Genomic DNA, 25,137 nt, shown 5'->3' with positions numbered 1-25,137 from the left:
CAGTGAGGATGAAAATAAAACTTAGCTTTAATTCAAAGGCTAATTTAGATTTCAGTACATGATTAACATTCCACATATGCTTACTCCCATCAAAGTAAAGCATATGCATAAATCTTTGCAGGGCTGGGGCCAAAAAGTATCCACTTATTCAATACATTTTATATAAAGAATTATTCTTGTCTATTATTTATGCAAGGACCTTAACTAGGTAAATCTTGACATGGCTACATCTCTCTATAATGACTCCTTTCCTTACTTTTCATCTGGCTCCTACTCTGTGCATTGTCATCTAATTCGACCAGCAGTGGGGTGTGAATGCAGCTCACTGACTGTAAATGCAACGTTACTCTTCCGCAGGAGTATTCAGCAAAAAATCCCCAAAAGTAAGTATTCAGGAAAACGTGTAACAACTCCAACAGGTAACAGCATTGACCGTGTAATTCGGTAAAACAAACCATTAAAAAAATAATCAAGACCGATTAATAAAGGGCTATACTAAATTATAAATTAGTGCAATAAATACAGGAAAAATACTAATTTTTCCATTAAAATACCATCATGCAACTACAGCGAACAAAGTTCAACTAGGCCACTTAGGACAGAGTGGAATCACCAAAACTTTAATACTATATTTTTGGCATGCAGTATGTGCATAATTAAACAGTTAAAAAACATATACAAGTGCAGCACACATAACGTAAATGCAGCCTTGCTGCTGATTGTATCTATCAGCATATTCACAGTACCAGTCATAACATTTGCTAGCAAGAAAAATAGTAATTGGTTTTTATTAATAGCGCTAATCAGGCAAACGTGCGAAGGTTTGCCTTCCCTGCCGATAGGCGAGGCCTCTGTCGCGTGCTTTGTACTGGTACTGGGGGGCTTTACAACGTTCCAGCAACAGGGCACGCTGGACCCCTTCACCAGAAGCTTTGTGAACACCAACATGAGATCAGTCACTACACTACAGCTGAAGAAAGCCAGACAGTGAGCAACCACCCATATGCAGTAGGATAGGTTCGCCATCCGGCGGGAGACGGGGTCCGCGTACGCTTGCGACACGTGAAGAAATACAAAGAGCACGAAAACTGTCAGCAGGAAGAAACAGGCTGCTTCAGTCCAGCCTTTGACAGAGTTTCTGCACTTCTGCAGACAGAGTCCCACTTGGACGCTCGCCATATATATGGCTAGATATCCAAAAAGAGAGAGCAGTCCTTCCCTGTTGGCATTTAAAAAGCCAACCCTAGTATCTCTGCCGTCGCTCCCATGCAGGATAAACGTCTTCAGAGAGGTAGTGTTAAGAATAAGCTGATAAAGTACTGCGAGATTTAAAGCAACAATCCAAGATTTATTTATTGGAAATATGGCTAAAAGTAGAGATGCTGCGAGCCTCACAAATGCTAAGGTAAAGAAAAAATTCCAGTGCACTCCGTACTCGGACGTATGTTCATGATAGTCTATGGATTTAACACTAAGCAGTCGTCCAACGCCAAGAAAAATCAACGGCCAAACGGAAAAGATCTGCCTGCCCAGATTGGAAAATTTTGGTTGCGTCACGTAAGACTTTTGTCTAACCTCAGGACAAACGAGAGCATTAGCAAAAATAAAAGCTCCAACCCCCAGATCCATAACTCCTGTTCCATAGGTCTCGGCTTTGGCGTATCGCCTTGGATACTGCGGGAAATCCACTGCTAAAATGCTGATTGATGTCAACACGTTGACATAAACGCGAAACACAGTTATTGCTGGAATGTATTCTGGATCCAAGTATGTCTCCTGGAAGTCTTTTACCATTTGCCTAAAAGGCACGCTGGTCTTCTGTTTTCTTCGGCTGTATATTTTAGAAAATATCCCGGCACAGAAGGCTGCAATGATAGTTGGTGTCAAAAAGGCGACTGGAGACAAGACCGTGCAGGAGAACAGGAGAGGAGATACTAGCACAAGGAAGTCTAGCAGCAGGCTGTATGTCCTTGAACTTAATCGTTTCCCATAGTGCAGGTAATATAAAATCAAGAGGAGACCTCTGCAAAGCAGGCAGAGCGGGGCTACAGACAAGCCTAGGGAAATTTCCAGCAAACTAGTTCCATTTAAGTTGCTGATAAAGGCTTCTTTCAGGTGTTTTTGTGACATTCTTCTTTCTTCCTCTGAAAACACAAACGTGAACTTGAGTTAGTTTTGGAAAACAGGAGCCTTCGAACTTCATCAGAAATGAATCTTATGTACCCGTTTATTAAAATATACATTGGTTTCAGAAGTCATTTGTTTTTCAGCTGCTCTTCAACTCACAGAATACGGAACGGCGCTCGGCTGCGGCCTGGGAAGCTGAGCAGAGGCACGGGCGCCGCAAGACCTCCCCGAGCTCCGGCCCTACAAACCTTGCCGCGTTCCAACATTCTTAACATGTTTTTGCTGATAATCTCTAAATATCAAATACGCTGTTGAATATGCACGTTGTGAATAATCTTACTGCATGTCCTGCTCTGTAGAATGTACTTAGTCGTATTCCCTATAGCGTAAATGAAGCGGATATGTAAAAATGTGGCCCTAATGAAGCTTCTGTCGCCTGGTCAGCAGAGAGCGTGCAATAAAACCAGCAGCTAAAATCCCTGCTTGCAACAGGAGTGCCTTTTTTAAAAAGCCCCAGTCCCACGGCGACCCTACCCAGCCCCGCCGGGCTCCTCCGCCTCGTGGGACCTGTTTCGAGAGAACGCGTGTTAAATGTAAAAAAAAAAGCATTAATCGGGCGGTCGGAATTGCCGTTTCGTTTGTCCAACCCGCAGACAAAGGCTCTGTTAGCTGACCGCGCTCCCGCGCACCGCCCGGGCGGCCGCTTCCCCGTGCAGAGCTTACCGCTGCGGGGAGCAGCCCCGCTCCCGGGGCCCGGCGCTGCGGCAGCCGGCGGGGACGGACGGACGGACGGACGGACGGACGGATAGCGGGGCGGCGGGGGAACAAACCCGCCTTTCCACGCTGCCGTCCCCGGCAGGGGCCGAGGTGCCGCCGGGGCGGGAGAACAAGCCCCGGGGCGGGGGGGGTGGGGTGGGGACGGGACCCCGGTGTAAGTTAATCCCTCGCCCTCAGCGTGGCGGGCCCCTTCCCCACCGCAGGGCGCCGCGGTGCCCCCGGCGCAGCCCCCGCCGCGCCGGCCGCCATCTCCCGGGCCCGGCCCCTTTTCTCCCGCCCGCAGGTAAAGGCCGGCCGCGCTCCGCGCCCGCACTTTCGCCAGCGGGAAGCAGCCTGCCGTTCCGCGCCGCCCGATTCTCCACCGCCGATTGCCGCCGCCGGCAGCCCCCGCCCCGGCTCCGCCTCCTCCGGCGGCCGCGCCGCGCTGCGCCGCCCGCCCGCCCGCCCGCCGCCCTCCGCCTCGGCCCCCGCCGCCCGCCCGCGGTGAGTGCGCCCCGCTCTGCCCTGTCCCCCGCCCTGGTGCCCGAGGACGGCGCGGGGGTCGCCGCGGCCCTCAGCCGAGCCGCCGCCGGCCGCTGCCCGGGGCCGCCCCCCCCCGCTGCCGTGCTCCCCTCAGAACGGGGGGGTCTTGCCGTGACCCTCGGCGAGGCCCTGGGCCGGGGCGGGACAGGCCCGTCAGGAGCGACCTTGGGGGCCGGGCGAACGCGGGATCCTGCCCCGGCAAAGGCGGCGTCGGCGGGGCGCTGCGATAGCCGGTGTCCTCCGGGCAGCTGGGCTGGCTGGCAGAGACGCCTCTGCCGGCTGTAAGCAACGCGTCCCCTCGGCAAGCAGAACAGGGTAAGTAGATGAGAAACCCTCTGAAGGCAAGAGGGTCTTGATTATGGTTGTGTGTAGTGAGCTCTGTGCCCTTCAGTTCATGGATCAAGGAGGTCTCCAAATGGTGTTTTCATGCCAGGTAAGGATGGAATAGGAATAGAATAGAATGGAAATGGAATGGGAAAGAGAAGAGAAGGCAGTTTCAGCTGCTGGAAGAGGACACAGTTCTTCCCGGCTCTGTGGCTGGATTCTCTGTGTTTATCACAGAAATTCAGAGCGTGAGCTTGACTCACCTTGAGTTGACTCCCATGATTTTGAGAGGAAACAGGAAGAAGACAGCAAGCAAGCGTATCTTGTTTCTGCTGCAATACAAAACTTCTCTGAGTCACTCCTTTTGCAAAAGCACTAGCTTCTCTGATGCTGTCAGACCCACAAATCTTTCCAATTTGTCCTAACAGGAGGAATTTAACAAAAACAAAGTTGCCATTTCTTGCCGAGAAACTTTGCTTTATTAATTCAAGAGAAACAAAGCATTTTATACCTGCAGTAGGAAAAGATGTATTATTCCTCCCAAATAAGCTTTATTTGCGGGGCCAAACAGAATGTATGGCTATTACTCTGATAGCGCGGTAGGCTTTCTAGCCCCAGCATTACTTGGGTCCCTCTGGGATCGGTACTTCTGTGTGAAGCCTTTGGGAGCCCTCTGGAGAATGAGATGTCTGGAGTTCTTTTGTTCTAAATGTCTTTTTTTTTTTTTAATTTAAGCGTTCTTCAGCCCAATTTGAATGCAATACCCTAGAGTGAAGGCCCTCTCCACCGTTCCCGTCCATAGGGCTGCACAAGATGCCAAAGCAGGTAAAAAGAAAACCAGGAATTGCATGTGTTAATAAAATTTTACTGCCAGGAAGGAATTCTTGGCTTGTTTCCATGCAGTCAAGATTAGGTAACGATTAATGTATATTCACCCCTACTTCAGTAACTGACTGGACCTATTAACTAACTGTGTGGTTTTGAGCTCTGTTACTAATACCAGCTAGTGATTTTTGTTATGCCACTGGCTTTAGCGGGGCAGGTGTTAATGCATGTAGCAAGCGCATCCCTAAGGGCATTTTTTCAGTAAAATTAATGGACATATGAGCTATGCAGTATAGGTTTCCGAGGTGACTGTATTTTCAAATATTGTTTTTCTTTTGGCTAAGCGATCACCATCTCTTCTCAAATGAAGCGACGTTGAGCAAGGGGGTACAGGCGAGCGAAAATAAGCCCTTTCTCAGGTCTTGCGATATCAGCTGCACAATGGACCAGAGAACTTGGCTGGCGCCAGCGTAATACAGCGAACTCATGGGAGGGCTCGGGAAGAATGGGCGACTGGCAGGAACTCATCTTGTCCGCGGAGTATTTCATAATTGCGCGTGTCTGTTCTCTGTGAAAGCAGCAAGCTTCTTAACGTTCATTCACAGGAGAATAACAGAAATCACTTTGACGGCAATGCTCAGCTGTGTGCCTAAGCTGCTTTTTTCCCCTCAGTGTGTAAAATTTTGTATTGCTGGAAATGAACTACTTATGCTGTCTGCAAAGGATAATAATGCTCCTCAGTACATTATTTTTTTTTTCAGAAATGCATTAATTGGGTTTTGCAGTACATTTTCCCCTTTATTAATAAGCTTAGCTCAAGTAGTGGGAGTGCTGCTAACTAAATTTAGCACTTTTTCTGTATAAACAAGGTAATACTGTTCATTGACTTGGTTAACCTGTAAAGAATTGCAGATTTATGCTACTAAATACAACTTAGTAGGGTTACTTTGAAGGTGTTTCTGTCAAGGAGAAGGGGAGCAGAAAAGAAATATCCAGAAAGCAAAAATCAGGGCTGGCATCTCTTCCCTCCTTCATTTTCCCTTATAGCTCCTCTCTCCTCCCCCCAGTCCCCAAAATGACAAAGAGGACCTGAAGTTTCTCTTCTGGCTAAGTATTTCCATTACGTTTGTACAACAAATGTGACCTTCCAACTAATATTGTCAAGGACTTGGGAGCCCAGAGGCTAAGATTTAAATACTTCAAGTGATTCAAAGGGGACAAATCTTCACCTAATGCAGGACAGCTTGTATAATGCCACTATTTATTTCCCCTGGCCGTAATGTGTGCACTCTGCACCTTCACTCCTGGGGCCCTCCATCTCTGCTCTAAAAATGAAAGTCTCTGCTAGGAAAACTGCATTTGTGTTGGACCACGGTAGTTTTCCACTCTTCCTTAGCCTCTGCAGCCAGTCCTTCCTGCTTCCCTCTGCCCAAGGCAGTGTTTGCATTGAACGCATGACATTCATAGGCTTAGAAATACACCAGTTAAGAGCACTGTGTAAGTGCGTCTGTGCTGAATGACCTGCAAAACTGCAAGCGCCAGGTAGTGCGAGCCTAAGGACACATTCTTTCCAAGTGCCTTTGCTTACAGTCAGAATTACCAGTGATGAATTCAGTTTACAGACAGTGTTGTCAGCCTGCCATCTCTCATACGCTAGATAATACCTTTCTAAAAATAGAGCACCCCACGGGAACCATTGATGCAGGGGGAGGGCAACTGGGAGGAAGAGTAGCTCAAACATAGTAAGTTATGACCCCTGTTGAGACTGAACTTCTGCTACATGGAAGCAGTAGAAGAGCTATAAACTATAGTGGATGAGGTGAATGTCCAGCTAAATTCAGCCTTTGGTGCTGATCTGACATCCTCTCCAGGAAAATGGCCAAAAAGAAGATTCTATCATCCAGAATGACCTCAGTGAATCATTTGAAGAAGAAGTTAGAGCGTTCCTCAGTGATGAAGAGAAACTGCATCTTTTTGATGACCTCACAAAAGTTAATCCGGTGACAACTACAACAGGTAAGCAGCCAGCCAGGGGAGTATGTCCTGAGGAGTCACTTTCTCCGGCGGCTACTACTATATGGTAGTTACTGTTCTCATCGCCTTACTAGTACCATGAACACAGTAATTAAAGATTCAAAGTCTGTTAAAACCAATTCAAAGCCTGTTAAACCTATTCAAAGCCTTAGAAAGTCACATTTGGCTTGGTTGAATTTTTTTTCAAAATACTTTTAATGTAGGTTTAGCCACGCTGATCTCTTATCAAGCTCTGCATGCAGAGCTCACGGTTGTATTGGTGGTTCAGGTAGCCAGGGTGCTGTTGAGAGTTAATGCTATTGAAGGAGTCCTGCATGACCTTGTGATTGCAGTTTGGTTTTATATGAACTTATCAGAAAACAAGGCTCTGACTTAGATTGAAAATATGTCCACGAAATTGGTTTTGAAAAGTAAATTCCTCACTCGATTTTTAAAGCTGGTCCTGGAAGAGAAGCTGAGGCCTGGTCCTAGTGCAGGTGGGGAATTCTTGCCTCTGTTCTGCAAATGAACAGATTTGCTTTCTAGGACAAACTATGTGAAATTTCATAAAAGCACAAGACTTATTGAAGGGAATAGTTAGGAGATCCCTTAAGATTTTTAAAAACAAGGACAACTCTTAAAGGCATTGTTACGTATATTAGACCTATATCACTCTCCTGATCACCTCATTCTCTATTAAACCGAACAGGTAACGTATCTGAAGATTTTTGTTACAAACAGGAATGGGAAGAGCCAAGTACACTTTCCAAAGATGCTAACAGGTGGTGTGTCTTTCAGTTCTGAAATGTCTTCAAGCAAGATACAGAGTAAACTTGTTTTATACAAATGCCGGCTGCAGCCTGGTGGCTTTAAATCCATTTCAGCCTGTCTCCTGCCTCTATTCACCTGAGCTTATGAGAGAGTACCATGTTGCACTTCGTCCTCAGGTAATCCTTATGTTTGAAATAACTGTCCTTCTGCAGAACCGAGATGCCAAGTACTTAGAAATCTATATGAGCAAAATAATCCTAAAGGATAAAACCCATTTTTGGTGAAATATGAATTCTGTTAGAAGAGCAATACTGTTTTCAGATAAATGTGAGAAGACCTTTGCTGTCGAACTGTGTAATTACTGTTCTCTTAAATATTAATATTCTCTTTTACTGCCAGGATTTAAAGCCTCACATCTTTGCAGTGGCTGAACAAACCTACAGAAACGTCCAAAGCCAGATAGACCCCATAAACCAGTCTATAATTGTTAGTGGAGAAAGTGGTGCTGGGAAGGTAAGGAGACTTTTTTTCCTGACATTGCTCTTAAGTTTTGAGATTTGCTAGTGATTTGTAGTGCGTAGTATTTCCATGAACAAGCAAAGGTGAAGAAAAAAAAGATTCTGAAGGAGCACATAGCCAGTCTGCACTAACAAGACTCTCTTGAAATATGCGTAAAGCATTAAGTGTTTGCTGCAGTCAGATAGACTCTACTAAATATAGCTGCTTTAGGTGACATTTGTAATTCCTGGGAGTGCTAGATTTGAATCATTCAACAGCAATTGCACCTGAATTGTCACAGAGTCACAGAATGGCGGGGGTTGGAAGGGACCTCTGGGGATCACCTTGTCCACCCCCTGCGTGAGCAGGCACCCCCAGAGCAGGGGCACAGGGCCGCGTCCAGGTGGGGGGTGAATGTCTCCAGGGAAGGGACCCCACAGCCTCTCTGGGCAGCCTGTGCCCCTGCTCTGGCACCCGCACAGGGAAGGGGTTTGTCCTCATGTTCAGGGGGAACTTCCCATGTTCCAGCTTGTGCCTCTTGCCCCTTGGCCTGGCGTTGGGCACCACTGAAAAGAGCCTGGCCCATCCTCCTGTCCCCCACACTTTAGATATTTATAAGCACTGATGAGATCCCCCCTCAGCCTTCTCCTCTCCAGGCTGAACAGACCCAGGTCTCTCAGCCTTTCCTCATAAGGGAGATGCTCCAGTCCCCTGATCACCTTGGCAGCTCTGCGCTGGCCTTGCTCCAGCAGTTCCCTGTCCTCCTTAAACTGGGAGACCCAGAACTGGACGCAGCACTCCTAGTGAGGCTACCCTCACTGGGGCAGAGGAAAGGGGGAGGAGAACCTCCCTTGCCCTGCTGGCCACACTCCTTTCCATGCACCCCAGGGCACCGCTGGCCCCCTTGGCCCCAAGGGCCCGGTGCTGGCTCAGGGTCACCTCGCTGCCCCCCAGCACCCCCAGGGCCTTCTCAGCAGAGCCGCTCTCCAGCAGGTCCCCCCCAGCCTGTGCTGGTGCAGGGGGCTGTTCCTCCCCGGGGGCAGGACCTGGCACTTGCTCTTGTTGAATTCCCTGAGGTTCCCCTGGGCCCAGCTCTCCAGCCTGTCCAGTTATGTCTCAGCCTAGTCTGTTAGGGAGCTCGTGTGGGTCTCATCAAACCTTACACAGATACTTAGAAGATGCGGGAGCATTCTGATTCTATCCTAGGTTATTCTGCAATGATCCATCCCTATTCAGCAAGATATTGAGGATATTTTTATGCCTGAGAACAACATGATTTGCCGAGCGTTAATGACTCAAAGTCCATTTATATTCAGTTCATCTTAAGATACTAGCTGTTAATTCTAGCTGAGCTTCCAGATGGTTACATCTTGATAAGACTGCCATTCAGCAAAGCACTCCAACTCCAACAGCACTTATATGCATGTTTGTTGCACGTAAGCGCATGCACAAAAAGATTCCACTGAACTAGAGCTATAAACCTGACACAATTACTCATTAGCATCACTGCCAGCTGCATACTGTGCTTTCAGAAGCTAGCACTGTTTCACTAACTGACATAACTAATAACATGGTAAAAACAAAGACCAATTGTCAGGCCTCTCTCTTGCAGACCTGGACATCTCGCTGCCTTATGAAATTCTATGCTTCTGTTGCTGCTTCAGATATCTCCCCAGAAGGCAATGAAACTGTGGAAAGGATAGAGAAGAGAGTGTTGGATTCCAACCCTGTCATGGAAGCATTTGGTAAATGAGGCTTTTTTAACAGCAAAAAGAAATTGCGGCCGCTGTGGGAGTTTTCTTTGTTAATAAACAAGTCTGAACTAGCTCTTGGTCCTTTCCTTAAAAGACAAACCTCTTCAAATACTGGAGCTATGTACAGATCACCCTTAATAGCTGTATGTCCTACATGGAAGAGTAAAACCGCTCTGATTATTCTGTGTCTGTCCCTGGCAATTTCACAGGAAATGCATGTACCCTGCGGAATACCAACAGTAGCCGTTTTGGAAAATATATCCAGCTTCAGTTAGACAGGTAATAACTACTGTGTAACAACCTTATCTATTGTCTTGTTCCTTTAAATCTCTACAAGCCTATTTCTGAAGTCTGCCATAGAATATTCTATCTGTCTTTAGAACGTATTTTGGTGTGCTGGCAGCTTACATTTGTATTGATATTTCTATTTTTTTTTCTGCAAGCTCTCACCTTGATCTCTAAAAGAGAGCAAGGGAGAAGGAGAGATGCAGTTAAGAACTCTAAATAAAATATTCATTAAGCTTGCACAAAACAGAAGGTGAACTGCAAAGCATTGAGTCAGTCGGCAGCATAACAACACACCACCTATCAAATTCTGTGAGGAAGTTTTGCTGAAATATTTGCTTTTTTTCCCCTCTAGATTCCACCACCTGACTAGTGCTTCCATTCAGACTTTCCTTCTGGAGAAGACCAGAGTTGCCTATCAGGCCCCCAATGAAAGAAACTTTCATATATTTTATCAGGTTTGCCTTCAGTTAATTTTGCTAGATATTTCTGACAAACAGTGGGGATGAAATCACCAGATTTAACACAGTTGCAACTTCTAATATTTAACAGTTTTCCTGTCTGCCACGCTTCCAAATTAAATCCTGCTCCCAGTACGTTATTCTTCATTGTCTGTGACCTGTAAATACCAAAGGTGGAATTCAGTCGTTACCTTGTTTTCTGTCTCCAGATCACAAAAGGTGCTACTGCAGAGGAGAGGCTGGAATGGAACCTTCCAGAAGGGGCTGACTACCGCTGGCTGCCAAATTCTGAAAGAAACTTAGATGGTAAAGATTAATTTCACAGACTGTCCATTAATAACGGCTGTAACTTCAAGGGAGGGCAGACAGAAATGTGTCTGTCCTATTAAGTCCCATGACTCAGGCTGGTCAGCCAACTGCAGACATTTTGCAAAGCCACCTGCATTAACATGATTCTTTTTAAGTTTCAGTTTGCACTATTAAGAGTTTTCACCTGGCTTAAAATCGCAGTTTCTGGCCTAGCGATTTGCATCTCTCTGTGGCTATGTTTAGAAACTCCCTTGTTTTTGGACGTGCTTCAGCAACCTGCTGCCTAACTTCAGAGTCCCACAGAGTCAGTATTAAGTCAATGACTTGGTTCTTCAGCTTGTACTCTGGGATTTACCAAAAGAGCATCTGGCTTCCTTGATCTCCTTTGACAATTCCAGCTGAACTGGACATGGTGTAGAGTGTTCTGCTTGCCTGTGTTTGTGTGCATGGCTTTCTTTTAAATAGCACTTGTTTGGCTTTTCAGAAGACTGCTTCGAGGTGACCAGAGATGCAATGTTTCACTTGGGCATTGACCACTCCACGCAGAACAATATTTTCAAGGTCAGATACAAAGCATGGTCACCACGAGGCTGCTAATGATGTTTGGAATCTTTTTAGTGTGGGATTTCTGCAGAAGTAAAGCTTGGAATCTACTTGCCTTTTTTTTGTGCAGAAATGTTTTGACTTGTCCTGTTCATATGGCTAAGGGAAGGCTAAGAGGACACTGGAGGGGAGCTCTGTTTTAGAAAACTCAATGATTGATTATATTTCAGGTATTGTCAGGCCTTCTCCATCTTGGGAACGTTCAGTTCTCTGATCCAGTGGTTGAATCTCAGCCTTGTGAACTAGAAGACAAAACCAAAGGTGAGGCAATGAGCATGCTGTGCTCCAGAGAGTCTTGTTATCATAGTGCAGGTGCCTAATGGAAAGGATTACTATGGTCTCCTGCTTGATAGGAGACTATCAAGGTCATGAGCAAACCAACATTTAAACGTGGTTTTGTTTAGTACTTCACGGTTACAAAGTACTGAGCAAACAAAAACCTAATCCTCCCTTGCTCCAAGAGATAATATCCTTCCATTTCAGGTCAAGGCGACTACAACGCTAGACAGTCAGTTCAGAAGGATTATTGGCAGAACTGTTACTCTTGATTGTAATCTTACGCTGACATCACAGGATTTCCAGAAATCTGACCCAGAGTAGAGAGCAGGGCTTTTAAAATGAAAGCTTTGAAGTTTTCATGATGAAGACCAAAACTGAGTAACCGCAAACCTGTTAAATTGCAGCACAGAACATAGGTTGTTCTGCATGTCTTTAGGAGGCTTGCAGAGCTAGTTCTCCTTCAGAACTAAAACACTGTCCTCAGTAGTGAAGTTTCCTACTATTATTTCACATGCTCCAAATTCACACTACTTTAATATTCAAATAGTTTTGCACATAGCTCAGGTTAGCAAGATCTTAAATGCTTCGTTAGCAAATACTCACTCTTCTACATTTCCTTACTGGCCCCCAAATCCCTTTTCTTTTTCCTGGTCATGACTGTTTGATTTGTCTATCTGGATTTAGAGGGCTCTGCTCAAAAAAGGTGAAAAAGTAACAAAGACATACCTAGAGAGTACTCTCTAAAATGCCTGCTTCAGTGTGCCAAACTTCAGCCTTTTTTGGTATTGTTTCATTTTAACTAGAATACCTAAAGTTCTAGGGGTACTGCACATCCAAATTAAGAGTCCTGTCTTGCAAAACTTTCTCCCAGGTTTGGGTAAAAAGGTAGAAAATCCACATTTAAGCTGGCGAGTTCATGGAAGTGTCATTTTTCTGTACTATCTCTAGACCTTCCATAACTTTAAAGGTGCTGCATTCATTTGACACTCCAGATAACCTTGCCTAAAAAACCTTGCCTAAAACCTAAATGTTTTTTTTTCCTGAACAAGATTTTGTGAAGACCGCTGGAGATTTGCTGAAGATACCTTTCGAGGAACTACTGGAAACATTAAGAGTTCGAACAATAACTGCTGGAAAACAACAACAAGTCTTCAAGAAGCCATGCTCCCGAGCTGAATGTGAGACTAGGAGGGACTGCCTCGCCAAAGTGATTTATGCCAAGTAAGGACACGTAGGCCAGGCTGCTGTGCTAATCCATGCAACTTTTGTGAGGGAATAGGGAGGCCAGAGAGGTTTACTTTCCCTGGCTTTCTCCTTGGGCTCAGTAACAGTGTAACCCTCCCTTACCTGCTCAACACACCCTTGATTCAGTTGTAGATACTGACATAGCTGCAGTATCTAACAGAGAGATCTTCAGAGAGCCGTTGTCTCATGTCAGCAGGCAGCATGTCTTGATTTTTTGTTTCTTCCATGTGATACTGGTATAAACAGCACGAAAAGAACACTACTCTGCCGTAAGCGAGCACTTTCCAACTAATCCAGTTGTCATTGTCTGCAGATTGTTTGAATGGCTCGTTTTGGTCATAAACGAAAGCATCTATGCAGATCCATCAGTGTGGACCAGCTTCATAGGTATGGTTATTCAAGCCTGGTTTAACTGAGTAATCATAAGTCCTTCAAGGTACTCCTAGACCAAAGTGCACCATCTTCCCGTATTCCTTCTAGGTTTGTTGGATGTTTACGGTTTTGAAGCCTTCCCTGAGAACAACTTGGAACAGCTTTGTATTAACTATGCCAATGAGAAACTGCAGCAGCACTTTGTAGCACACTATCTGAAGGCACAACAGGTAACACCCCACTAAGATTGAATGTTAGATATCTAATTTTAAAACAGCATCTTTTGTCTCTTTAATTGTATTTCTGCGCCCCTGGTCAGATTGCAACCTTTAGTCGAGTAAGTAATGCCACAGAAATCAGTAGGATATGAGCAACAGTTGCCTTTTTGAAGAGGAGAGGGTGGGCAGATGGTGGAATAGGACAGCTTTCTCTCCTAGGGTACTAGAAATCTGTTCCCTGTTATACCGCTCCATTGGCTCTGTGGCCTGTTAAAACTGTTTGCATTCCCTCAGAGAGCTGAACACTTACAACTAAATTCCTGAGATAAGTGTAGCCTAAACTGAGATTCTCTTGAAACCTTCTGCTTATAACCATGTTAATTCTCTTCATCAAGCATAAAGTGCCTAAATGGGTGGAGAGCTTCTAGACCTGAACTTAGTGCGAAGGCAGAGAGCCCAACTGAGCCTTGTAACCCGAACACCAATAGCATGTGGTACCTGGTGGAGGCCTTCTGCCGCAGAACAGCATCATAAACCCAGCTGTCATGCTGGTACCTTTAAAGACAAAACCACACTGCTCATCAGCTTTTATTTTTGAATGAGGAGGTACACGAGTTATGTTGTTTCACAGCAGAAAACTTATTTGCACCATGCTAAATGCATTGCAGTCACTTGCCTAACTGGTCACACACCGCTAATTCCAGTTCTCATCTGAGTGCTCTGAAAGCTACAGAGTCCCTGCCAGGCCTGGGCTGCTGCTCTAATAGATGGACTGCAGTCCTTGTTGAATTCCTCCACATGACACATACATTACCGCAACACTCTTTGCCATTAACTGGAATCTGGGAAATTATTTTATTTATGGCACCAACACGATGGTACCTTCTGCCTCACAGCATAGTTTTATCCATTTATTCAGGAGATAAGTATCTCTTGGACCATAATTTGTGCTTTCATATACCCCGCGTTTTTTTTTTCCTGCCTATCCTGGTCTATATGCCAGGGGTTAATGGTCAGTGAAGATGAAAACCAAGTTCAAGCACACAATTATTTTCCTTGAAACTGATTCATGACCTCTGTTTACAGTACCCCTCCCAATTACTGCCTGCCCTCTTACCTCTCTTGATCTGGCTGTGTCCCAAACCACTTAAATGCCATTAGTAGCTGTGCTGAGCAAGCTTCTGGCAGGAAACTTTTAAAATAACTGGCCAGAGCTTGTGCTCGTTAAACACTCCTGACAGTTTGTTCTGTAATTCAGCATAAACACTGTACAAATTATTTCAAACAGTATCTTTCTCCACTTCCTTTTGGACCAGGCTTTGTTTTAAATGGAGCCCAGTTAGCAAAGTCTGGCACACAGTGGTTGGTTAAGGCTACGTCCCAGTCTAAGGAGGGAGTCTGTGCGTTCCTTGCCCTTCAGGGCAAAACCCAGTACAGCCAGGAGAGTCTTAGTCTGACTGTAGCCTCTGCTTGTTTACTCTGTAAAGCAGCCTTGCCGCTCTCTCTGATAAATCTGTGAGGTTCCCCAATACTTAAACCAATTGTTCTAGCAGGATCTACTGCTACATGCTCAAAAGCTGCCTGGGGTAGAATATCCTCATTTGTTTTTCTTTCTCAAGACTTCCATTGAGCAGGAGCTGAGCTTTGGATGAGCAGGCTGAGCCTGGGATTAATTTGTTAAACAGTAACTGCATCAAACCACAAAAAGGCACAGTTATTTGAGCTCTAGTGCCCTCTGCTGCAGAATAACGAGTTTCTCTCTTACTTCAGGAAGAATATGCAGCTGAAGGCCTACAGTGGTCTTTCATAAACTACCAGGATAACCAGAACTGCCTTGATCTGATAGAGGGCAATCCTCTCAGCATTTTTTCTTTGCTGAATGAGGTAGGTGTGGATCTAAACCCCTAATGCTTTTAGCCTAGTTGCCTGCCTTCTGTCCCATGCCACCAAAGAAATATGAACACTAAATTAGTAGGAAGCTTGTCAGCTATAGAATTTCTGCAGAGCTTATTTTTTAGAACAATCATGACACTGCTTCTTCCTATTCCAAGTTTGTCTTTTTTCCTCTGATCCTCGATGTTCTGATTCAAATATGAAGACTCAATTATGTCCACCAGTATTTCAGGGCTTGCATACTCAAAGCAACTCAAAAAGTAAAATGGCTGTGGTTTTAAATTAGTGTGTCTTACCTTTTAAAGACAATTCTTTATGACAAATAAGAGATGCTGCAATTTTGTCTCATTTGCTCTGCAGGAGTGCCGTCTGAATAGATCCTCTAACACTGACCTGTTTCAAACTCGGATTGAGAAAGCCTTGTCTAATAATCAATGTCTAAGTCGGAACAAGTTTAGTAAGAAGCCCAACTTCATTATTTCACATTATGCTGGCAAAGTCTGCTATCAACTGGCAGCAATGGTGGAGAAAAATAAGGTAGGTGTTTTCAGAAAGAGCTGTTTAAAACAAAACAACCTTACAGACCAAAAGCGATTTTAATCAAAGCACCACTAACAAGTATATGCAGCGAGCCTTACAGGATATACATACCTTGCTCCAAATAAATCCTTCAGGCCATGTAATGCTGAGTAATGTTCTTGGTCTGATTTTCAGTGAACCATCACTGGCACAAGCAAACGCTTTGCTAGCAGACCTTTCAGCAGAGGACTAAGTGGCCCCTGTATCACCAAATCAGGGCTTCTTCCATTCCTGAGACAATGCAGAAGTGTTAATGGCATCAGAGCATTTCTATAACCATAAATACAGCGCTTCATTTCCCCCCAAAATTCAGATAAATCTATGAGAAACAAGAGCATGGACTGGACTACTGAAAGTTCTGAAAGTGCCAGGAAACTCAAATTTTGGCCTTGTGCCATCAGGAACTAAGTGAAATAGCTGCAGATATGAGGGTCCCTTGTCAGTTCTGACATCACCAGCAATTACGGCAAGTGGTATTAGGTGTTGCAATAAAATACCATCCCTTAATTAAAAGGAACGCTTTCTAGTAGACTTTCTAATATGTGCTGCAGACTGTCCTATGGGGATTAAGCTAGTCCTGAGACTTCTAGCTCCCTGAAGTAGTACAACAAGAGCAATGGTAGGAGCAGTCGTACATTTGACTAGATTTGCTAAATGTTCAGCCAAACGTTTTCCGTCCCTGAATCTCACTACAAATGCATGTATGTACTCACAATTGAAACTACAGCTGTGGTTAAAGTTGGCATCAGAAATACTACTCCATCTATATATGTGGAATTTTTAGTCATTTTCAAAGGTGGCAGGTATCTGCCTAAGTCCAAATACTAACGAGTCATGTTTGTGTTTGCAGGACCCCATTCCACCAGAGCTGGTCCATGTTTTGCAGAATTCTAAGGACCCTCTGCTTCAAAAATTATTTCCTGTGACAGAAGAGAACCAAAATAACATAAAAACCCAGAACAGAGCAGCTGTTGTTACAGTGGTGTCAAAGTTCAAGGTACATCCTATTCAAGTTTCTGCTTTCTACTGCTATCTTCGTAACTAGATGAGAGAACAGTATAGTTGGACCGAGACCAGTAAATGTTTTTAAAATGAAACAGCTGCAAAAGAGAAATAGCTTCAGACTCCTAAGATTCTCTGGGTTTTAACTTACTCCGAGTTTACCTTTTCCTTTAACAGTTGGGCATCTGCCTTTGTGAGGCTTCTTCCTACCTGTTCCTCTTGAGGGGTTTGCTTCAGCTGATGGCCCTGCTATAATTCTGGAAACTTTCTAAATCTACCATCAACAATTTTACAAAAGCAGTGATAGAATGGATTTTTTGCTCAAGCTGTCCTTATAGACGAGCTCTACTTATACTGAGGCTGTAAAGCCATCCTTGCAAAAAATGGCTTCACTGTTTTTGTAGAAGACCACTGATTAGCTAGACTCCCTGTGGAGGAAGAGTCCCCAGTTAAACCTGTATTTTTTTCTACAGTGTTCGCTTGAACATCTCATGCAGATTTTGAATAGCACCACACCACATTACATCCGATGCATCAAGCCTAATGCTGACTGCAAGGCAATGACTTTTAAAAGAGAAGAGGTAACCTTTCAAAAGCCTTTCCTCACTGCGTCATTGAGAAGCTTCCTAGAGACACTGTGCGGGGCTTTGCGCTGGGCCTCTTATGATCTTGAGTTACTTGCAAAGCTCTTTTCCCAGCACATTTTGGAATAGCTTTTTCTCCTTTGGAGCTTCCAAGATAAACATCCTTTCAGAATCACTGAAGATGCTTGTCTAAAACGGAGCTAGTAAGCACAGCAGCTCTTGAAGATGCAACTTACTTGTTGCTATATGAGAAGTTCTCTTACCTGAGCACTCCTGGGTTATTTGGGCTGCTATCATCCCAGCCCTCAAAACAGGTGAAGGTGATCTGACTGCTTAGCAGTCCTGGTCACACAGATATCTTCATGGTGAGTGTCCACAACAAAACTTCGCTTGCTTCTGGAGCCTAGTCCAGGGCAAGTTAGATTAGATCAGCCGACAAGCATGTCTGGGAGCAGAGCAGCAGATGCGAAAGCTATAACGAGAACCTCATCTGATGTAAAAAGAAGCAGCCAGAGTAATGCTGCATTAATTTTAAACACTCTGAGAATTTGCTGATTGCATGCGAGTAGTATTAAAATACCAACACTGGGTTTTCATAATCTGCTGCGTTCAGCCAGTGCAGGGTGTGTCATACCCCAAGAGAGGGCACACGAGGACTGTCCCTCTGGGTGTTACTCAAAGCAGTAGCTCGGTGGCTGCATAATGCCCTTCTCCACCCTCTCCATTCGTTCCCCAGCTGCCGGCGTGGTGATGCACACCAGGCAAGCTCTGGCGTGGTTGCTGCGCTGAGCTGCATGTGGCTGGGGCCGAGCACACCCTGTGCAGATTTAGCAGCAGCTTCCACAAAGATAGTGGTTTCTACACCATCTCAATTTATGCCTCAGGTTCTCAGCCAGCTTCAGGCGTGTGGAATAGTCGAAGCCATCACCATCAGTGCAGCGGGCTTCCCTATTAGGTAAGTCTGAACTTCTTGAGCAACGCCTTCCATAATCCACTTCTATAGCAATTAGTGGCATATTAGTTATTCAGGAGAGCTTAAAAGCAGGAAATCCAAATATTTTGCAGTCTGTTTCAGACCACAAAACTACTGATTCTTTCAAAGCTATCTGAAGAGTTCTGCTCACTGCTTGCTTTTAAGCTTATTTGAGCACCTCTTTCATGTTTTGGAGACAAAAATACCTGTCACAAATCTGGACTGCTGTTCTGTGTTTTGGGTAATTAATTCCTGCTCAGTCAGCAAGTCCAAAATTGCAGGAACAGCACAACAAGCAGTGCTACTGCAGCTTGCATTCGAGACAATGGGATTCTTAAAAACATAACAAATACTAACAAAGTCCAGATGTGTCCATAACACCCCCCTGCTCTGAGCGCTCGCTGTACCTTTCCAGTCTGAGAAGCTGGGGAAGAGAGGTTTTGATGTGGATTATCATGCACTAAAGCTTTCTGATTGAATGTGGCTTCACAGTAATATTTTCAGCAATTAAAATTATAAATGGCATTCACCTACGTGTGGTCATCTCGAAGCTGAGCGTCTCATTGCAGCCAGTCACCTTGCTGGGCTTTCTCAACCACCTTCAGAGGATGGAGGGGACAAGGCCTGAGGTAGTCATGGTTTTGACAGCTCAGTACTGATTTGTTGAAGCTCACTATTATCATAAACAAGCACAATTCCTGCCCAGTCTTTGTTACAGGCAGAAGTCGCTGCCTCATATCGGGCAATAGGCAGTCTCCTGAATTCCTTCAGAAAGTCTACACGTTCTAGCACGTTGGTAACTGCATTGGCGTCAGTCTATTTTCATTCTGTGCATTGCATCTTTGAAGCCATTCTGCAGTCTTCCCCCCTCAAAGAATAGGTTATTTACCGTATAGTTAATTCAAGGCAAGTATCATTTACTGTATGTTTGTCTGTCAGGATCCCTTTCCAAAGCTTCACTGAGCGCTATGAAATACTGAGAAAATCACGTGAGTCCAATAAAAACAGAGCGTGCAATAAAAGCAACTATCATACTGCCAAGGAAAAAGGTATGTTTCTTTAGATAATTCCTCCGCTCCCAAGTAAAATTATCACATAGATCAGATGCAATTACTGTATGCAGCACTAGGGACACCGCTATTCTCAAAATATTTTTCTATCGCCAACTTGAGTTTCTAATTTGCCTAATGCGTACAGTGGGCTCTTTCTAGAAGTCTGCAAATCTTTCATCTTATTGCTGTTCTTCTGTGTTCCTCCTGGGTAGAATAATTACAGTTACGATTGTGTTTAGGGTTCCCCCCACCCGATATAATTTGATTTGGAGTCGGTTCTTAAGTAGACTTGAAAACCATTCATGTTTTTGCTTATATTCCTTCTCCTTTCTTTCTTTTTTTCCCCTCACCTTGTTTTCTTGCGAACACACTGACCTTCTAGCTTACCTGGATTCTGCTGCTTCTTCTACCTTTTGCAACCTTCTGTATGCAATTCTTTTTTTCTAAGCAAGAGCGAGGATGGACTTTAAAAAACGCAATCCAATCCACAAGGTAACATCTTTGGTATGAACCCCAGAAAGGAGGAGCTCATCAGGTAGTTACATTTAATACTGAAAGTTACTGCAACCCCCTTCTCTCCCCCAGATTAATCCCATCTTCACCCAATGGGTCTGTTCAGTAACCAGTAGGTGTGAAAAGCAGGACCAGTAAGTACAGCCTACGTCAGATAAGTAAAAAGGCTGGAAATCTATTCACCTGCGGAAATGGAACGAAGTAATGAAGTACAGGCTGGAAAATTACTTACACACCATATCTTTGTCCCTCAATTACAAACCCATTAGCTGAAATGCCTCATTGTGATATGTTACTAGTCCTTTTTATCTTTAGTGGGTAATAAGATGCAAACAAAGCAAAACAATTTCCTAAACACGGGGATAAGCTTTTGGTTTCCTTATCAGCCCAGCCCCATGAACACCATCAGAGTCACCAGATGTCTTCCTGTAAGCAAGAATTGCTTATATTTGTTTTCAGTACCTTAAAATGCTCTCATCTCCTTAGAAATACTTATAGCAGAAAAGCAAACAGCATCCAGGATGGAAAGATACAAAGACCATCAAGTTCCGGCACTGGGCATGCAGAAACTCATGCAGCATTGCCTTGAACAACACAATCTCTTTCAAGGACAGGTCTGAATTAAGTCTACCTCTATTTCCAAATAGATTAATCTGGCTAACCTGTTTGTCTCATAATGTAAAAAATTGTGTACTATGGCCCAGAAATGGTTTTAATAACCTCTTATTGCGGCAATAAACCCCTGCTTAGTACATGTCCCTGCAGCTGCTTCTGATGCCCTGTAAAAGCTGTAGAATTGCATAAATTTGTTTTCTCTTCCTACAGTTCTCAGTACACTAAGGCTACAAGTCTAATCCGCTTTTTGTTCTTTGTCCCAACAGCTTTGAGTTTTGGGTATTTCATCAGATTTTCTTAGGACTGAGATGCTCACATCTATTCTTAATTGCATTGCTGTTGCTTTCTAATGTTTCCATGTAGGATGCTTTAAACAAAGTGAGAACAGCTGAGCCCTCCATATGTCTGTTTCATTTTCTAGATCTACCTAAAATGATGTTTGTTACCTATGGACAGGTTACAACAGAGGTAATAAGACAGCACTTAAACCAGATCCTAGTTAAAACACACCATACCCATTTTCTAGCTGCTAGCACATGGTGAAATCTATGCTGTCACGTCTTTCCCTTAAACACAGCCAGATCTAGTGATGTCTCAGCCATCACCTCCTCCCCTCTTGTTGTAGGTGTTTTTTGGCCCCCCTAAATGGCCAAGAAGTCTCAGTGTAAAGACAAGTGCTTGGTCCTGATTTCCAAGTTCTGTGATACATTCTCTTCAATGCTTCATTTGCAGGTGAGACTCCAGTGGTGGATGATGACAAAGCATCACGGTCTGCTGTTTTAGAGATCCTTCAGAATGTTGTTACAGGAGAAACTACTGCTGAGCAAACTGGGAACAGAACAGAACACACTACAGTGTATTGCGGCAAAACCAAAGTATTTATGGCTAACTCTGTGGTAAGTGGGCTATTCCCTTGGCCAGCAGTTCTGGAGCGTACTTGCATAATGGGGATTCTGGCACAGACTGTCGTGGTTCAGGCAATACTCCTGCTAATGCCGGTGTAACCAGAATCTGACATTTTCCTTCAAATTATTAAACTAAATCAAACATCCATCAGAACCCAACTACCAGAAGCACTTTGTTTCACAGTGTCCCTGTTGCTAATGGACAAGGAGCCACATTTGTGTCTGGTGTTGCCCATCTCCTCCCAGTTCCAGTAAAGATTACAGCTTTCCTTAGCTTCTGCTGACAGACTCGGCTACTCTGACAGGCCTAAGGAGCTTCTTTGTGTCAGAGATGAAGGAGACAAAGGCACCTTTGCAAAGCTTGCATACCAGAGGATGCAGCTGTAAAAGAACCCCCTCCACTGGAGCTAGTTTTAAGCCAGCTGCTCCTGTGACTTTGGGAGCGTCCGCTTCCCTCCACCCCAACACTTTCCCTCCTCAGATACATTTTCATTTTACATGTTATCTAATAAGCACTAATGAAGTGCTCTCACTTCTAAAACCTAACCCAGCAGTCTTAGGACACGAAAGTGCATGTTATTTTCTGACAAGCACCAAGAGACTGTAGAAGAGGGAAGAGCAGTGAACACAACTCCGTCCCCGAGTGTTAACCGCAGGCTCGTATCCCCAATGCAGCTGGAGCAACTTGAAGCTAGAAGAGCAGAGGTGTTAAATGAGAGAGCATTTTGCATTCAGTGTTGCTGGAGAAAATTTAAACAGAAGAAACTAGCAAAGGAGAGATGGTCCGCAACTGTCATCCAAGCAGGTAATTTGGTAACTGTGTGGCTGAACATAACAAGTAACATTTCCAGTTACATGGATGTTTGAAGTGGCAGGAGTGTTTATGTTAATTGAACATGGACAAAGCTTAAGTGCCATCTCTGACACTGCAAGAGCTTCTGAAATTCTTTGTATTCAGATTTCTTTTAATTAAATCTTCAGCTGTTCGTTCGTGGCTGGCCAAGAATCACTTCCAAAGGATGCGCAGGGCTGCTAATGTTATTAAGTGTGGCTGGAGGAAATGGAAAGTAAGTACATTGGTATAGGAAAGCATTGAAATTAAGTGACTGAGGCTTTTTAGCATTTGAGAAAGAATCTACCTCTGCCAAGTAACTGTACAACACCAATACCGCCAATTCTCCAGGAAACTCTTCTCAAGCGGTAGAAGATGGACACTGGTCTTGTACAGCTGCTTCTACAGGGTGGCAGCACAGAGACTGCAGAATGAACTCGTTCCTTACCTTCATAAAATGGGAGGATGTCCCAAAGGGTGTCCTATCCTGTAAAATGCCTGCTTTTTTAAACTCTTAGTTTTGCAGTTTTAAGTTTTGTTCAAGACATTTGAGAATATTCAAGAATATTGTTCTGGATCTCTTTATCAGGCAAAAATGGCTGCATTAGCAGCAGCAGAATTGGATGAGGGTGAAGAAAAGGCGGCGTTCTCAGTTCCTGGAGCTACGGTGATCTCAGCCAAACGACCTTGCTCTTTGGAAACAACCTGGCCTCTGCACTCAATAATTCAGTTCTGGCCTCTTGGCCTTGTCCTGGCTGCTGCACCTGTTACTGTAACGGGACTTCGGAGAGACCTGTCCCTGCTGGCATGCCTCAGAGTGCTTCAGGAGAGCGACTGCTACAAGGCAGAAAGCTGCTTCTTTGGCTGTGGCATCACCTCCATTAGAGCTCTCCCACAGGTAACAAACCTCACACACTCAAGTCAGCAGCACAATTAAGCTGTCATGAGTTCAGGAACCTGAACTCTGCTATCAGCAGAGCAACTATGAAGTCTGCTCTCAAGCTACAGTCTTCCTTTTTCCACTGGCTTAGATATGCAAGGATGACTGACATCAATAGGTCAAGCTAGACACAGGGCTGAGCTGAGACTTTCAGCTAAGCATGAAAGCTCCTGTTAATCTCTGTCACGGGAGCAAAGCGATCAAAGCTCTGCTTCAGAAACGGAGAGCAGAGGATTCTAACAGGCTCTGCTATTACATACTATGTATTTTTTCTGCTTAGAGGATTCAAGTTGCACAACAGGTGAACACATGAAAAAGTATCCACTTGGGGAAAAGCCACTGGGTGTATTAATATCCCAGTAATTCTGTATTAACTTCACTGTGCAGACAGCTGCACAGACCAATTCACACAGAGGATTTTCAGGGCAGAAAGCAGGCAGTAACTCAAGTATTTCATCTCCGAGTGCACATGCAGGATAGTCTCAGATACCATTAACGACAAACAAGCCACGACCCGCGCTGGCTTCTCTCAGAAATGGCGCTCAGGTGACAAATCACCTCCTGCCTGGGCTTGGGTTTTTTGTTGATACGTTTTTGAGGTTGCATAAAATTATGTGTGTAAGAATGTAGCCTGTGCCTGGCCACAGTTACTATAACTAGGAAGAAGCAGTACCAAGTTCAGTCCTGACTAAATCCTCAAGAGTTTAAGCTAATTTCAGTTCAAACTATGGTATTAGTAGTCTTTGTAGTAATAATTTCTCTTAAATCCATTTGTACTAGGACGCCTTTGGAAGTCCTCCTCTATCCTTATGTATAGTCAACTAGTTACTTACATACTAAAGCATTACTTAGTTTGAATAGCAAAATTAGCTCAAAAATCTGGCAAAAACATCAGCTGACCTCTCCACCTCTTTTTCTTGCAGGGCTCTGTCAGGTTTCACTGCAGGAAGTCTCCCCTGCATTACGCAAACGTCAGCCCCCATACAGATGCCTATTCCATCACTGGATTTAACCAAATTTTGCTGGACAGAAAAAAACTCCTTCCAACATAGGTTTTGGCCATCTGCATATACTGAACTTTTTCCTTCAGGGAAGGACTGTCTGCAAGCTGCTGCCTTAACTTACTCAACGTCCATATCTGCTGCTACCTCAGAGCTTTCTATATTGATGCATTGTACGTATAATATAACATACTTCAAATTTATAACGCATGGGGGGGAATTCATCCTCTCACACACACGCACATATTAGAGGAAATATCAGTGCTATGAGAACACGCAATGTAATTAAAATAGATCAAGTGCTTTAAGCAATATATACTTGAACTGAACACTTCTGGCAGTACCTGGGAGAAGTAAGAGGCTGGCAATATGAGCAAATAAGGCAGACGTGTCTGATGCGTGCTGGATTCTCGTGTGGAGGTACAACTACACCTGTTCTAACTGACCACAAGCGTTCAGTAATATCGTAACACTTCTGACTCTGAGGAAGTGAGCAACGGTCAACTGTAACACTAACGGCAGCTGTCTCAGGGAAAAGTGGGACTGAACTCTTGTGTTTTATCTATAGGACCAAAATATATGTGCTGTCACAACTGCCACGCATTTCTAGCGCTACCTAGCCAATAGCTTTACCTCTGCCAAGGGGCCAAGGTCTCATCAGAAGCACTCTGTACCGTCTCTTTGTTGCTCACACAGGTCTTGAAAATGTTCAGCTCTTCTGTGTATGCCACTCTCAAATAAACCGTTAAATACCTTGTAAAGGTGTCTGACCATCTGCGGCAAGGTTTAGTTAACAAAACCATTTCAAATTAGTTGGAAGATTAAAATACATGCGAATATATTTAATGTAATTGTTATTGGGAAG

General features: G+C 44.4%; 2 protein-coding genes across 4 annotated transcripts; one reads left to right on the top strand and one right to left on the bottom strand.

Moving 5' to 3' along the window:
• Window positions 1-599: 599 nt before the first annotated feature.
• On the bottom strand, window positions 600-3,278 carry PIGW (phosphatidylinositol glycan anchor biosynthesis class W). The gene is made up of 2 exons (XM_064467746.1): window positions 2,851-3,278; window positions 600-2,144 (listed from the first exon to the last, which is right to left on the bottom strand). The coding sequence occupies exon 2, from the start codon at window positions 2,128-2,130 to the stop codon at window positions 610-612; it is 1,521 nt and encodes a 506-aa protein (XP_064323816.1). The 5' UTR covers window positions 2,131-2,144; window positions 2,851-3,278; the 3' UTR covers window positions 600-609.
• A 50-nt stretch (window positions 3,279-3,328) lies between these two features.
• Window positions 3,329-25,033, top strand: MYO19 (myosin XIX). 3 transcript variants are annotated; one of them, XM_064467741.1, is made up of 25 exons: window positions 3,330-3,741; window positions 4,486-4,575; window positions 6,447-6,591; window positions 7,387-7,535; window positions 7,759-7,872; window positions 9,470-9,602; window positions 9,821-9,890; window positions 10,252-10,354; window positions 10,567-10,663; window positions 11,151-11,227; window positions 11,440-11,530; window positions 12,598-12,769; window positions 13,107-13,180; window positions 13,274-13,395; window positions 15,154-15,267; window positions 15,637-15,813; window positions 16,706-16,852; window positions 17,331-17,438; window positions 18,326-18,396; window positions 19,354-19,463; window positions 21,327-21,490; window positions 22,175-22,304; window positions 22,481-22,566; window positions 22,921-23,229; window positions 24,195-25,033. In XM_064467741.1, the coding sequence occupies exons 2-25, from the start codon at window positions 4,564-4,566 to the stop codon at window positions 24,321-24,323; spliced, it is 2,904 nt and encodes a 967-aa protein (XP_064323811.1). In that variant the 5' UTR covers window positions 3,330-3,741; window positions 4,486-4,563; the 3' UTR covers window positions 24,324-25,033. The 3 variants fall into 3 exon arrangements, with proteins under 3 accessions (XP_064323812.1, XP_064323813.1, XP_064323811.1); XM_064467742.1 differs by lacking the exons at window positions 22,175-22,304; window positions 22,481-22,566; window positions 22,921-23,229; window positions 24,195-25,033 and adding an exon at window positions 20,466-20,593 and having other exon boundaries at window positions 3,329-3,741; XM_064467743.1 differs by lacking the exons at window positions 21,327-21,490; window positions 22,175-22,304; window positions 22,481-22,566; window positions 22,921-23,229; window positions 24,195-25,033 and adding an exon at window positions 19,849-20,580 and having other exon boundaries at window positions 3,329-3,741.
• The last annotated feature ends 104 nt before the right edge of the window (window positions 25,034-25,137 follow it).

Source organism: Phalacrocorax carbo, chromosome 17, assembly GCF_963921805.1.
Source record: "Phalacrocorax carbo chromosome 17, bPhaCar2.1, whole genome shotgun sequence".
NCBI lineage: Eukaryota > Metazoa > Chordata > Aves > Suliformes > Phalacrocoracidae > Phalacrocorax > Phalacrocorax carbo.
This window is presented reverse-complemented; position numbering and strand designations above follow the sequence as displayed.